This window comes from Nematolebias whitei, chromosome 10 (genome assembly GCF_014905685.2).
Source record: "Nematolebias whitei isolate Nwh7 chromosome 10, NemWhi1, whole genome shotgun sequence".
Taxonomy (NCBI): domain Eukaryota; kingdom Metazoa; phylum Chordata; class Actinopteri; order Cyprinodontiformes; family Rivulidae; genus Nematolebias; species Nematolebias whitei.
In genome coordinates this window covers 1,621,017-1,636,294 of record NC_056507.1, presented here as the reverse complement: position 1 = coordinate 1,636,294, position 15,278 = coordinate 1,621,017, and the positions used below count along the sequence as shown (strand labels likewise).

General features: G+C 41.4%; 1 protein-coding gene across 1 annotated transcript in view; it reads right to left on the bottom strand.

Annotated features, from left to right (window-relative positions):
- cpa5 (carboxypeptidase A5) overlaps positions 1-14,933 on the bottom strand; it is a 16,589-nt gene extending 1,656 nt beyond the window's left edge. The window contains exons 1-10 of the mRNA XM_037683219.1: positions 14,855-14,933; positions 12,237-12,318; positions 12,010-12,144; positions 10,198-10,302; positions 9,978-10,079; positions 4,451-4,552; positions 4,267-4,377; positions 4,084-4,174; positions 1,458-1,657; positions 1,110-1,194 (exon numbers count right to left, since the gene is read on the bottom strand). Coding sequence (XP_037539147.1) covers positions 1,110-1,194; positions 1,458-1,657; positions 4,084-4,174; positions 4,267-4,377; positions 4,451-4,552; positions 9,978-10,079; positions 10,198-10,302; positions 12,010-12,144; positions 12,237-12,318; positions 14,855-14,919 — 1,078 coding nt within the window. The 5' untranslated portion in view covers positions 14,920-14,933. The remainder of the gene's footprint in view (positions 1-1,109; positions 1,195-1,457; positions 1,658-4,083; positions 4,175-4,266; positions 4,378-4,450; positions 4,553-9,977; positions 10,080-10,197; positions 10,303-12,009; positions 12,145-12,236; positions 12,319-14,854) is intronic.
- Between the last annotated feature and the right edge of the window lie 345 nt (positions 14,934-15,278).

Here is a 15,278-nt window from a genome sequence, read left to right as displayed (position 1 = left end):
TTTACCAACTGGATTATTGAGCATGCATCAGGATGTTTACCAACTGGCTTTTCTATGTGAATGTTCCTGTAAAGTGCTGACACAAGTTTGGTGTGAATTGGCACTTTATAAATAAACTGAACTGAATTGAATCGGTGCTTTGACAGATTAATCTTCAGCCACTCCGTACGTTTGAGGAAATTATATTTTTAACAAATAAAAACTAGTAGGCCTATCGTTTCCTCAAATGATCTGGGTTTACATGTAAGGCAGTGGCCATCTTGGATTTTGACATGACAAGCCCTAGTCTGTCATTTACTTCTTCTCTTTATCCAACATGTTTCAGTCAGGTCATCTGGACACTTTCTTTTGTTGCTGAAACGTTCCGCCTTCGATACGGAGTAAACTGCTGGGGGAAGAATCCGTTTTGTTGTGTGTTTCCTTGACTGATGAAGCCTTCTGGATGGAAGGTGAAACATTTCAGCACCAAAAAAAGAAACTGTCCAGATGACCTGACTGAAAAAAGTTGGATTATACACCTGGATTATTGAGCATGGACTGTGTTCTTATCTTTATCTATTTAGATCCATGTATTTTAACATGTGTCCTTCACTTGATTTGTTTTTGCTGCACAGCACTCTATCTGTCTGTCTGTCTGTCTGTCTGTTTGTCTATCTGTCTGTCTGTCTGTCTGTCTGTCTGTTTGTCTATCTGTCTGTCTGTCTGTCTGTCTGTCTATCTATCTATCTATCTATCTATCTATCTATCTATCTATCTATCTATCTATCTATCTATCTATCTATCTATCTATCTGTCTGTCTATCTGTCTGTCTGTCTGTCTGTCTGTCTGTCTGTCTGTCTGTCTGTCTGTCTGTCTGTCTGTGTCTGTCTGTCTGTCCGTCCGTCTGTACGTACGTACGTACGTACACACACAGCAAATTGGAAGTCAGTATTTTACTTATTTTTCAAGTTATCCTGCTCACGAGACAGACGGAGGGTATTTCCATTTCCGGTCTTTATGTTCTTGTCCCTCAGTGACGAGGGACAAGAACAACAGAAGGTTATTTCTTATCTCCCATTTGAAAGTAGAATGACGTTAATCATTTGTTGGTAGTGATAGTGAAACTTACAGATGGTGCTGATGATGCTGCCGTATTTGTAGCGAGTCCCATACAAGGAGGCCAGGTCAGTGACGGCCTTTTGGGCCAGTTGATGCTGCAGAAAGATGAGACACTGACTGATGTGCTTGTACTTCTCACATTCTTTCTTTCTACTAGTAAATGTTCAACTTTTACTGGACCTAAAAGATTGCCATGAAAACCTCTTTATATTGCTGTTACATATCACTGCACGTTTAGCACCAAAGATAAAGCTTTTCAGGTTCAACCTGTTTTGAAGCCAACACAAGATCTATAAGTCTTATTCAGAACTACACTAGTAAAGATGAAATAAAATCTGTTACAGAGGTCTTTATGTACCAGCTCAGCCTGGTCCTTGACAGGCGTCCTTGTGTAACCGTAGGGGTACATGAGCATCTGAGAATAGGAATGGATGGAGACGAAGGCCTTGATGTTGCCGTGGGATTTCACAAAGTCCACAATGGCCTTGACCTCAGGTTCGGAGTGAGCCTTGGGTCCGCGGTAGGTCTCTGAGCAGGGGCTGCTGCTGGCACCAGGCCCTGCCAATACATAAACAGAGAAATTGAAGCAACTCTTTACAGACACAAAACTAAATCACTTCCCTATGAAATGTATTATTTACTGATTTACATGATACAAGAATTCCCCTTCAGTGTTTAAAATAAACTGAACATGACTAGTGGTGTTTGTAGTTTATCTTAACTAACAGCAGTTTATTCACATTTTATCAGATTATCAGCAGGTTTTGAAGGGAAATCAGTCAAACAGATAATCAGTGTGGAGCCGTTTTAAAACACACGCTTCTCCAACATGTCACTGTTCATGCAAACATTGTCTTATAAATCTTTACACGGCAGTTACTTCTGCAGTAGGCAGTTAAAGGACTGTATGCCAAACACTGAGATGATCAGTCGGGATGAGATGATCATGGAGATTATCATTTCCTGGGGGTCCTCCCCCAGAAATGTTTGAATAAAATAACCATTTCCTGCATTCTGGTGCATTTTAACTGGTTGTTAAACATTTTCCTACAGAAGTAAACACTTGATTCAATAACTATTTTAGAGCGCAACAAGAAGTAGCCTGACCAACAGCTCTCCTTGTATGAATAGAGCACACTCCGCTTCTCTCACGCATCCTAACCCCCCCCCCCCCCCCGGTCAACAGCTGCTAGCGTTAACACAGCGCTAAGTTAGTGCACAACACAGATGTGTCTCCTGCTCCTCCCCCTGCCCCATCGACAAAAAAGCCCCTCAGAGATGAGTGTCATGCCAAGACAGATGACCTCTGGGAAATATTGCATGGAGTTGCTGTAGGTAACCAGGAAAACCTGGAGTAGACTTTCAGTGGTTTGAGCATTTTCCTATTAATCAAGTGGAACGGATTTATTCATGAAGACATAAAAACAGCGCTGGATGAACTATTATTTAATTTCCCTTGCTATTCATTATGTTTTGTTGTTTTACAACATGGAATTTGATTTTTTTTTTCTTCATTTGGTTAAAGCTCATACAAAATACTGAATCACAGAAGAATCCAAGAGGCCAAAGACAACATTGATGTAGCTGAGCAGATTTTCTGCAGAGATGGGAGGGTCTGTCTACAGGACCATTAAAAGCAGCAAAGAGCTGGACTTCTTGGAAGAGTGGCCAAGAAAAAAACATTAGTTTTAAAAAAAACAAACATAAATAACGAGTAAGGAAGACCAGTTCAATCTTTTCAGAAGTCCCATTGGAGGAGACCCTCTGAGCATGTGTAAAAGGTGCTGTGGTCGAATGAGACTAAACGTGAACATTTTGAACATCCATGTCTGCCTCAGACCTACCAACTATTCTAAACTGAAAATACCCTTCTTTTAGTGAAGCATGGTGGTGGCAGGATCATGATGTGGGGATGTTTTTCTCCATCAGAGATTAGAACGCTGGGCAACATTAAAGACGAGATGGATAGTGGAAAGTTCAAAGAAATTCTTGAGAGGACCCTGTCAGAGTCTTTCAGAAGACTCTGACAAAACGCCTCAGTCCAGGACTGAGACATGTTCTGGTCGTCACTCTGGGTCTTCTGAATGGACAGAGGTGGTGAGGGGGGTCGAAGACAGCCCACCTCTGGAGTGCCTCTGTACTGCTGTGGGAGGTAGTAACAGTGCTGGGCCAGGTGACGTGAAAAAGTAACCTGCAGTGCTGCGGCTCAGTAATGTGATGAACCACTGGCGACCGCCGTTCGCAGGATAATCAAGTTTGTTACTGGGAGAATATTGATGATGATGCACTGGAAGTTTGTATTTAGTTTAAAAACCACAAAGAAGTTCTGTAAAGGAAATTCATTCCTTATGTTTAAATGACCCGAGGGAGACGTCCAACACACATTGAATGCATCACGCTCTACAACAACACAGCTGAGTTAGGTTCCACATGGCCGGCTTCATTTTTGAAAGGTTCCTTCTGTGCAGGAAGAGGCCGGCTTCATCTGTAATTTATGAACGGCCAGAGGTAGCAGGATAAAGACCAACTGATATTTGCATCTTTATAATAATAATCATTTATAATTATACTGTACAGTACATGTGTATCACTGCTTTTTGGTTTTATATTTTAAAATAATTTAAAGTATTTTTTTTTCAATTTACCTTTTTTAATCTTAAGAATTATGACTGAAAATTAAATCAAAATCCAATTAAGTTCTTGTAAGACATTAAAATTAACAGATTATCAAGGTATGACGGGGACACCTTTGTAACCCACTGTACCTCAGTAAATGAAAAACCATTTAGAAATGCAAATATGCATTTAGTTTAAACTAGATAACAAAGATAAACAAACTACTTTAATTCTGATCTTGTTCTTTTCACTAGACTCAAACAACAGATAGTCTTCATTTTAATAATCTGGATTAATATTTGCAATGGCTATAGAGAGTTTGAAACATGGATAAATAATGGGAATGTGAGCATAAAGAAAATGTTTACCTCCAAAACCAGCGTCCCAGTTTCTGTTGGGATCAACTCCGATGCAGGAAGAACCAGAGTTTGGTTTTCTTGTCTTTCTCCACATACGGTTCTGAAAACATCAAGATGTTCCTAGCTTTAGGATTATTACTGTTTCTAAAGTAAAAACAACACTGGCAGGGGATAAATGGTTAACTGACTCACAGAGTTGTGTGTGAAGTAATATCCATCAGGGTTGGTCACAATTTCCAGGAAGATGTCCATGTTGTTGAGGATGGCAGTAAGAACAGGGTCACGTCCGTACTCCTTCACTATCTACATGGTTTACAGCATGTTAGTGCTCAGAGGCAGCAGAGACAGAGATGTCAAATCTTACAAATGAATGTACCTTCTTGGCAAACCAGATGCCGCTGGCCTGAGTGACCCACTCTCTGGAGTGGATTCCAGTGTCGATCCAGATGGCAGGACGGTTGCTTCCCCCAGTGCTGAACTGGGCAAACAAAGGGAGTAGAGTGATCACCTGACTGTGTTTCACAGAAAAGGAAATAGAAACATTTTGTAGAAATTTTGACTGTTGTTGATGCTGATACTGCGCAAAATTTCCATTTTCTTCAACTTGTCTTATTCTTCAACAATCTTAGTTATAAAAATAAAGCTAGACTCATAATTTTCCAAACTGTACAGAATAACAGCGATAATTTTATTTCTTTATTTCTTTATGTATTTTTGATCCTGGTGAGGGAGGGAGCATTTCTATCCACCACCAGGAACAATGGAGGAGCCAGGGGGTGGCCAGTGGTGGCTAAAGCCACCATAGATTAATGTCTTACCACCCCACTGGCCACCTCAATCATTTGAAGAAACTACTATAGCCATCTTGGATTTTGAAGTGGCAACCTAATTTTTGATAATGAATTTTATCACACCTAGATGCAGCCACATCCCAAAATGGAAGTCAGTACTTCCCTTAGTTTGCAAGTTATCCAGCTCACGACATGCACAGATGGACAGACAGATGAGCGGAGGGTATTTCCAATTCCCACTTCTTTTGACGAGGCTATGAGCTTTTTTTTATAATCCAGCTCAAAATCTTTTACATTTTGCCCTTTAGTACTTTTTCTTTGATTGCTAAACTCGTAAAAGGTCTTATTCAGTTTTCCTTAAGCTAATTTCTAATGACTAAATTGCTCAAAGTATGCAGAGTATGAATAGAAGGACCTTCTGAACACCAAAAGATACAGTGCTGGAGATATACTAGATGTAATTGGGATGGGAAACCCATAATCCAGATAGACCCAGAAACAATTTCAGACCCATCCATCCATCCATCCATCCATCCATCCATCCATCCATCCATCCATCCATCCATCCATCCATCCATCCATCCATCCATCCATCCATCCATCCATCCATCCATCCATCCATCCATCCATTATCTTCCGCTTGATTTGAAGTCGGGTTGCGGGAGCAACAGCTTGAGCAGGGAAGCCCAGACATCTCTCTCCACAGCATCTTTTGAAGCTCTTGACCTTGACCTTCTAAGTGGCTTTAAAAATCTGTTGGACTCCTGGCAAGGCCCAATGCAGACATGTTCCTGTTTATAGTTTTCTACATTCGCCTTAGAATCTAGCTGTTTTTTGTTACTTTTCTTTTTTTTTAGCCATCCTATTTGTTAAAAAAAAAAAATCTGTATGACTTTTTATAACTGTTTATTGTTGCCACTGTTGTCCATTGTTGTCATCTTTCTTTGTTGAAATCAGATTTCTCTTGTAAATGAGTGCTCGAGGCTCAATGGGATTTACCTGCAGAAATAAAGGTTGAATGAATCTCTTCCAGCTCTTCTGGGAGGAGTCCAAGGTGTTCCCAGGCCAACCAAGAGACATAGTCTCTCCAGCGTGTCCTGGGTCTTCCACAGGGTCTCCTCCCAGTCAGACATGCCCGAAGCACCTCTCTAGGGAGGCGTGATAGGGAGTATCCTTACCAGATGCCTGAACCACCTCAACTGTCTCCTCTCGATGTGGAGGAGCAGTGGTTCTACTCTGAGTCTCTCCTGATAACCGAACTTCTCACCCTGTCTCTAAGGGAGAGTCCAGCTACCCTGCAGAGGAAACTCATTTCAACCTCCTGTATCTGCTATCATTCTTTCAGTCACTACCCAGAGCTCATGACCATAGGTGAGGGTAGGAACGTAGACCGGCTGGTAAACAGAGAGTTTTACCTTGCAGCTCAGCTCTCTTTTCACCACAATGGACAGGTACAGAGTCCACAATACTGCAGATGCTGCACCAATCCGTCTGTCAATCTCACGCTCAATTCTTCCCTCACTCATGAACAAAACCCTGAGATACTTGAACTCCTCCACTTGAGGCAGAACCTCACCCTCGATCTGGAGAGAGCAATCCACCCTTTTCTGGTTGAGGACCATGACCTCAGATTTGCAGGTGCTGATTCTCATCCCAGCTGCTTCACACTCGGCTGTGAACCACTCCAGTGAGAACTAAAGATCACGGCACGATGACGCCAAAAGGACCACATCATCTGCAAAGAGCAGAGATGGAATCCTGAGGCCACCAAACCGGAAACCCTCCACCCACTGGCTGCATCGAGAAATTTCAGACCCAGTGTTCTAAAATTCCAGCAAGGAATCTGACATCATACCTAAAGATTGATGAGGTACAACAAAGATGTCACAGTAAGGCAGAGCTAGGAAGGCAGGTTAGGGAGGATATACCATCATCCCCACCATCAGAGTATGAATAGCAGCCCCATTGACACCCCCAAGGAACTAAATACAAGGACAGCTGACCTGAGAATGAAGATAGTGACCAAGCTAGGCAACAATAACCTGTACCAATTGTCAAGGCTAAGTGACAAAGTACCTTATGAATGTTTGCTAGAAGAAGTGATTGAAGCATTGCTAAGTATCCTTACTGACACAGCACAGAGACCAATAAGCTGGTCTACACAACAGCCACAGTGATCCTTGACTTGCTTGACTATAAGATTAAGCCGCTCAGTAATGAGCATTGCCCACTGTGGAGAAGAAGGCTGGAAGCTTAGATCAAGGCAACACAGAGAGAAGTCAGCTAGCTGTAAGAACAACAGCAAAGTGCCATGAAAAAAGAGCCACCACAAAAGTATTGCAACTTATTCTTACCTGTGGCTCTAAAAACTGTCAAATAATGCCTCAAATGTCTGGCTACTCACCTAAAGAGGTACACTCATAAATCAAAAGCTAAGAGAATAAACAAGGTATTCTCCACCACTCCAACTAGAGAGTACTCTCAATGGCAGGTGAATAACATGAAAGTAGATCTAACTAGAGCTGAGACTGAGCAATACTGGAGAATCATATGAAAGAACACAATAAAGACATCACAATAAAGATGCCCCATGGCTACACGGTCTAAGATCTTGACACAGTAATCTCCCAGAACAAGAACCAGTGTTCATTACAGTGGCAGGCATCCAGGACAGAGTCTCGGGAATGAAGAGCTGGACTGCACCTGAACCTGACATGAACCCCACCTACTGGATAAAAACACTGACTGCTCTCCATAAATGCCTAGCAGCACAAATTAACATGTTGCTAATGGAAGGGTCCCACCCAGAGTGGTTGACCCAAGGCCAGCCAGTCTTGATCATGAAAGACCCCCCATAAAGGGGCAATCCCTTCCAATTACTGTCCAATCACCTACCTATGTACAACATTGAAGCTCCTATCAAGCATCATAACAGCTAAAATAAATATGTGAATAATATATTGTGTGCAATACATTAATATGTGTAATATTTTGGGGGAGTGGTGGCGCAGAGGATAGAGAAGATGGGTCTGTGATCAGAAAGTTGCAGGTTCAACTCCCAATACTATCAACATCAAAATGTGGGTGGAAAAAATGAAACACCCACACCTGCCTCCACCCTCATTTGCCCCACTATGTGCCCCTGAGCAAGGCCCTTAAACTCCACCATTTGCTCCCAAAAACAGGTCTTTCTTGAAAATGAATTCTTGTGACTCAACGAGACTACCTGTATAAATAAAGGGTAAATGAAAAAATAAATGTGCATGGGTCAGTACCTGAGCGAGGCACAGAAAGGAATTGGCACCAACACCAGGGGATCCAATCACCAGCTACTGATCGACAGAACTGTAGCTTGAGACTGTAAGTCCAGATACACAAACCTGTGCACTGCCTGGTTTGACTACAGGAAAGCCTATGACTCATGGCCACATAAATGGATACTGGAGTGCTTGAATTTTTACATCATTATTAGGACACTAAGAGCCTTCATCAAGAACTCAAGAGAAAGGAGCCAGGCAGAAGACTAGTGAGCATCTGAGCCTCTATACAGAATGAAACAACTAAGATCCTGGAGTACATCAGGAGAAAATCCCCTAATGATGAACTGATGAGTGAATTCGTCAGGCAGCAGCAGAATCCCAATGCGGAAAAGGGGAAACAAGAGGAGCTGTCATGGGAAAATAAGCCCCTGCACGGCATGTACCACTGGTAACTTGAGGAAGTGGCTGATGTCATCAAATCCTACCAATGTCTAGAGAGGGCTTGACTGACAGACAGCCCAGTGGCACTAATCATGACAGCATTTGGACAAGTCCTCAGCACAAGAGCAATAGAGTCTACCATACCAGACAAGACACAAGATGCAGGCTGTGAAAATATGCCCTTGAGACAGTCCAACAAAGAATAGCAGGGTATAATAAGATGAATAAGATTCAGGTAGGCAAAATGTACATGGAACACCATAACCAAGTAGATGGATTAATATGCAGAAACATCTGTACTGACTACGGACTGGAGGTCCCATAGTCAAAGTGGAAGATGCCACCAAGGGTGGTGAAGAATGGAAGAGCTAAGATAGTGTGGGACTTCTAGATCCAGACTGACAAACAGGTGATGACTAATTAACCAAACATTGTGGTCATCAACAAGCAAGAGAAGAAGGCAGTGGTGATAGATAGCAATCTGAAGTGACTATAGCATCAGGAAGGAGCACAAGATGCTGAAGAAGAAGTAGTGGAAGGTCAAAGTGTTAGTAGTTCCAGTGGTCATTGGAGCACTTGGTGTTGTGACCCCCAAACTGGAAGAGTGACTCGAACAGATCCCAGGAACAACTTCAGAGATCTCTGTCCAGAAGAGCGCAGTCCTAGGAACAGCTAAGATATTGTGCAAAACCTTCACACTCCCAAGCCTCTGGCATAGAACCCGAGTTAATGCAGACATGTTCTTGTTTTTAGTTTTCTACATTCGCCTCATAATCGAGCTGTTTTTCTTACTTTTTTTGCCATCCTATTTGTAAAAAATAATAATAATAATAATCTGTATGCCTTTTTATATTTGTCCATTGTTGTCATCATTCTTTGTTAAATCAGGTCTCTTGTAAATGAGTCCTCGAGGCTCAATGGGATTAACCTGTAGAAATAAAGGTTGAATGAAAAAAAGAAAACTATTCTTTCAGGTTTTTATATTGCTTAAAATCATAGTTTGCTCAAATAAGTGCAGTGGCTGGAGTTTAAAATATGGTGGCCAAGACCATCATTGGCCACCCCCTTGTTCGTCCATTAAACTTTGTGCTTGTGGTGGGTTAAATTCCTCCCACCGCTCTGCGCTGCCTCAGACATGCAAATAAATAAATAAACTACCAGCACCTCTGTTCTTCTACACAGTGTAACTCCTACACACTTTAATGTTTTGCAAAAAAACATTAAGCTTTACTCGTATTCTCTATTCAATTTCAGTCCAGAAAAATATTAATCTCAAAACTAGAAACATTCATTATTTAAATATTTTAGTGATGGGGACATACCGGTAACAGTGTTGCTTGTTATTTCACTAGATGTGATAGTATTCATATATTTAATACTAAATATTTTGGGGGATTTTCAGTTTTCTTACTTTTAGCACATTCAACGGACGGCCTTCGTAGCTCTGGCCAATCACAATCTTGCTGACCAAGTTGGGATTTTCAGCCACCAGCATGTCCTGGAAACTGTAGATCTGAAGCAAAGACAAACCTCCTGCTATGAATGCATTCCCATCACAATAGAATGCACATTGTCTGAGCCTGATGTTAATTCTTCTGTCTTTGTGCAGCCAGATAAATGTGAGCACTGACCTCATTGATGGGGTGGTACCTGGAGTAGTCAAAGCTGTCAGTATTCCTCGGCTCAGCAGCACGTGCCCCAGAGTCCATCTCTTCCTGCTCTGCATCCAAGATTTCCTAAGGAACAATAATATTATTCATATTTGAAGAACATCAAAAAATTACTGTGTTATCCATCCATCCATCCATCCATCCATCCACCCATCTTATACCAGTTATCCATAATCAGATAGCAGAGGCAATGGAGAAACCCAGACATCCCTCTCCCCAATGACACTTTCCAGCTTGTTCTGGGGGACCCCAAGATGTTCCCAGGCCAGAGACGATACACCACCCTCCAGCAACTTCTGGCTCTTCTCCTGGGCCTCATACCAGTGAGACATACCCAGAATGCCTCTAAAGGGAGGCGTCCAGGAGGCATTCTAATCAGATGCCTGAACCACCTCAACTGACTCCTTGTGATGCAGAGGAGCAGCGACTGTATTCCTAGCTCCCTCCAGATGATGGAGCTTATCACCCTATCTCTGAGTCCGGTCACAGTATGAAGGAAGCCCATTTTGGCCGCTTGTATCCCGGATCTCATTCTTTAAGCAAAGGTCCCTCCCCCTTCCCCCGACCTGGAGGGGTCATTCCACTTATTTCCAGTCTAGAATCATGGCCTCGGACTTGGAGGAACTGACTCTCATTTCAGTTGCTTCACACTCAGCTGTGATCTGTCCCAGTGCATGCTGAAGTTCCTGGTCTGAATACACTAGCAGAACCACATTATTCGTATAAAGTAGAGATGAGACCCCGAGGCTCCTAAATCAGACACCCTCCTCTCCACAATTGTGCCTTGAGATTCTGTCCATGAACACCACAAACAGGATCGGAGACAAGGGACAGCCCTGGTGAAGTCCAACCCACATTGAGAACAAGCTCGACTTTGAGCCAAGAATGTGGATATAGCTCCTGCTTTGGTTATACAGGGACTGGATAGCTATTAAAAGCAACCCAGGCACCCCATACTCCAGCAGCACCCTTCACAGAATGCCTCGAGGACATAGTCATAAGTTTTCTCCATATCCACAAAATCCATGTAGCTCCCATGACTCTCTTAGTAACTCCGCAAGGTAAAGATCTGGTCCACTGTTCCACAACCAAGATGGAAGCCACACTGTTCCTCCTGAATCCTAGGTTTGACATTGAGTTAGAGCAAGGGTTGTAAGTGCAATAATGCAGGTAGATAACAACAAAAAATATTAAATTGTGTCATCTGGACCAGTTTCTTTAAGTGAGAAACGTTTGGTTAGAGCCTCCCTTCCAATAACCTGAAGTAAATTTTCCTGGGGAGGGCAAGAAGTGTGATCCCATGATAACTGGAAAACAGTCTCTGGTCTCCCTTTTTAAAAATGGGCATTGCCACCCTGCTCTGCCACTCCACAGGTGTTGTCCCAGTCCTGCATGTGAAATTGAAGAGACGTGTCAACCCTGACAGCCCCACAACATCCGGAGCCTTCAGCATCTCAAGACGAATCTCATTCATCCATGGTGCACTGTCACCAAGAAGCATTTTGACTACCTCAGTGAATCTCAGCCATGGTAATGGACTTCTCTCCCCCTAAGTCCTCAGATTGTCTCCTCAAAGGTGGACATGGTGGATGTTTTAAGGAGATCCTTGAAGTGCTCCTTCCACCGGTTAACAATATTTTCAGTTCAGTTCAGGGATTCCCCACCCAAGCTGAGCACAGCCTGGGATAGTGTCCACTTTTCTTTCTTGAGTAACCGAACTAGTGACCTAACTATTGTGTTAGAAAAATAAATCCAAGGCTGGTGTCAGTTTACCTGCAGGTTCTCAATCATGGTGGAGTACTTGATGTTCAGGTTCTCCAAGTAACTCTTGAAAGACTGCAAGTTATGAGAGGGGACCCGGACATCCACAGGAGCAAAAACATCGGTCACACCCATCCAGATGTCCAACTGAAAACACATCAACAAAATATACATAATATAGTTTGTTTCATAATAATCATAAAAAGATTTAATGCTAATATTAGTTTGCATTAAGAAACCTCAAACTCTATCAGTTTCTCCAGATCCTTGATAAGAGACAGTTGGATGTCATTCTTCGGGACAATCCGTAGCACTTGATGTCTGCAAAATGAGAACAGGGCAACAAGGTTTGTCTTTAATTCATTGCTAAAGTTCGATCATAAGTTTAGACAATGAACTTAGCTTTTACTAACAAGCAGGCATCTGATGGTATAAAGACTGGAAGATCTGATCGATCTCAAGCTCTCGACCTTTGACCTCTCTAAGTGTCTTTAAGAATCTGTTGGACTCCTGGCAGGGACCAATGCAGGCATGTTCCTGTTTTTAGTTTTCTACATTCACCTTAGAATCTAGCTGTTTTTTGTTACTTTTCTTTTTTTAGCCGTCCTATTTGTTTAAAAAAAATCTGTTTGCCTTTTTACAACTGTCTATTGTTGCTGTTGTTTGTTGTTGTCGTCATTCTTTCTCTCTCTTGTAAATGAGTCCTCGAGGCTCAGTGGGATTTACCTGTAGAAATAATTCAATTCAATTCAATTCAAAAATACTTTATTAATAAATCAAATAAATAAAGGTTGAATGATGGATATAATCAAAATAGAGATATCACTTTAGACTGTATAATGTACATATAATGCAAACGGTAGGTGTGCTTCCAGTGTTTGCCATCTTGTCCACTTGTGTGTTTTCCTTCAGCTGCTTCATTCGTCTGAGGGTGCCACAGAGAGCAAACTCGCATTTAAGATTAGACAATGTTTTCACACAGGATGCCGTTCTTGACACAACCTGGGCTTGAACCCACAACCTCAGGACTACAAACCTGCAGCGCTGACAGACCAAGCTTTTCAACTGGTAGGACATCAAATTAGCATTGCTGGGAGCAATAACCATTAACATCCAGCCAGAGTTGTGAAGCGATGTCATCCATGTGCTCTAGCTCAATTTGAACTTCTGCTAAATTCCATTTTTGTAACTTTGGTCACATCGTACTTGCAAATTTTAATGATAAAAAGTTGTCTGCTGTAGGTTCCTTCATACGTAACGCGAATGGAGAGACACTTGAAGTGGTGGATCACTTTAAGCATCAAGGTGTTGTCTTTGACTAAAATTGTACATTTAGGCAACGTATTTAGAAGACTACAAATGTATTAAAACTGAACTTGTAAAATTTTCATCACATTAGATTTTTTCTTACTTTACAGGCGGCTATAAATTCTAAACATACAGTGTTGTTTTAAAGAGTACTACAAAGTAGGGCTTAGAAGACATTTTTAAAATGCTGTTCAGTTCTACGAAGCTCCTAAAATAAAATAAATGACGAATAGCTTCAAAAACACAAGTTGGTCAAGATGAATTTTTTGTGCATTTCCTCCGAGCAGCCGCAGCTTCAACACACTTGCACTGTTAAGAAGCTGTGCACATTAATTCATTATGCACAGTCCATTAAAACACAGCTTGATCCTGCGCAGAGTTACAGGGAGGTGGTGTTCATAATAAGTGTATATGATGAGCTCAAGGGTACTAAATGGTAACTGTTTTGTACCCTGTTAGTTTTAAAAGTCAGGCGCTAATTATGAGGTGTATGTAGGATTCTGAATTGACCAGCACCGTCCTCCATGCCAAAGAGAAGACAGTCCTGCAAGAAGACGTATGTCCCTGGACTTGTAGCTCAGTCAGTCAGTGTGAGGTCAGACAAATCTAATAAACTACATATAGTAGATTCTTTATAATGTCGTGACTAATGGACATTCCTGAGAAATCAACAGTGGTATTCCCCAAGGGACTATGTTAGGCCCACTGATTCATTATGAGCTACCATGGATGTTGCAAAGTTTTAACAATAATGTAAAATAATGTTGTAATGACAGTGCTAACACCCACATTTCTAACAACTCAAAACACAGAGAAAAATCACTTTAACTCTGCCAAAACTTTAAAAATCTAGAGACAGCTTTTCTTTGACACCATTACAATCCCATATAAGACAAGCTTCTCTCAGCTAGTATTAAATTTGATCTCACAATCAAAGTTTTATGGTAAAAAGGTCAGGATAAAAATGATATATGTGTAAAAAATGGTAAAAAGCTTTATTGTTGTTTTGGCTTGTTACAATGTGAAGGAGCCAACAGTTTTTTTATCATCGTGTCTGAGAAACTCCATGTTTTGCTTTTGTACAGGTACATCCATTTATCTCCACTTTCAAAATCTCTTCATCTTAGTTGAGGTTTTTTATTTATTTATTTTTTAGAAAAACATGTTTTTTATGTGGACAAGTGCAAACACAACAGAAAATCTTCTTCTTTGAATACATCTAGTTTAGAGTGGGTTGGGCGTTATTGGTTTATTGTCTGATTATTGAGCCAATTACTGATTTAATTCTTTTGTTATTACTTCCTGAGTAATATTGTCACATTTAATATAATTTATATAGCATTTTAAAAACAATAATATCTGTCCCAAAATGCATTTGTTCCAACTTTGTAGCATTTTTCTATTTTGCACCAGTTGTGCCGTTTTGTTTCACACCTGGGATTAGATAAAAACTAAAATAAAATCATGGCTTTACTTTTATAAGGAGCTTCCTTATCTTTTGAAGACATGTAGAAGTCACAGCATTGAGTGGTTGTAACACTTCACTTACCCCTCGAACGTCTCCTTGGCGAGAACGGACACAAAAAGAGCGGTGAACGCGAGCAGCCCCCTCATCGTGGTCAGCAGTGTTCACCTGGCTGGGCCAGATGAAGACTTTATGGACCGGGCCGGTCACGTGGGGCTCCTCGACCTTGCTCAGGGTGATAGAGTTCTGTCACCAGCTGCTACTGTTCCCATTCCATCCTGGAGATATCACAGCGGAAAATACTGACGAGTTCAGGAGATTGTAACAATCGAAATAACCATTGCAGCTCCTTTTGAGGCCACAGGAGCGACTGGACGATCATATTTACTCACTTGATGAAACGTAAACACTAAAATATGTTGGACTTTTCTGTGTTTCAATAAAATGCAACTACAAAAAAAAGATAGATAGATAGATAGATAGATAGATAGATAGATAGATAGATAGA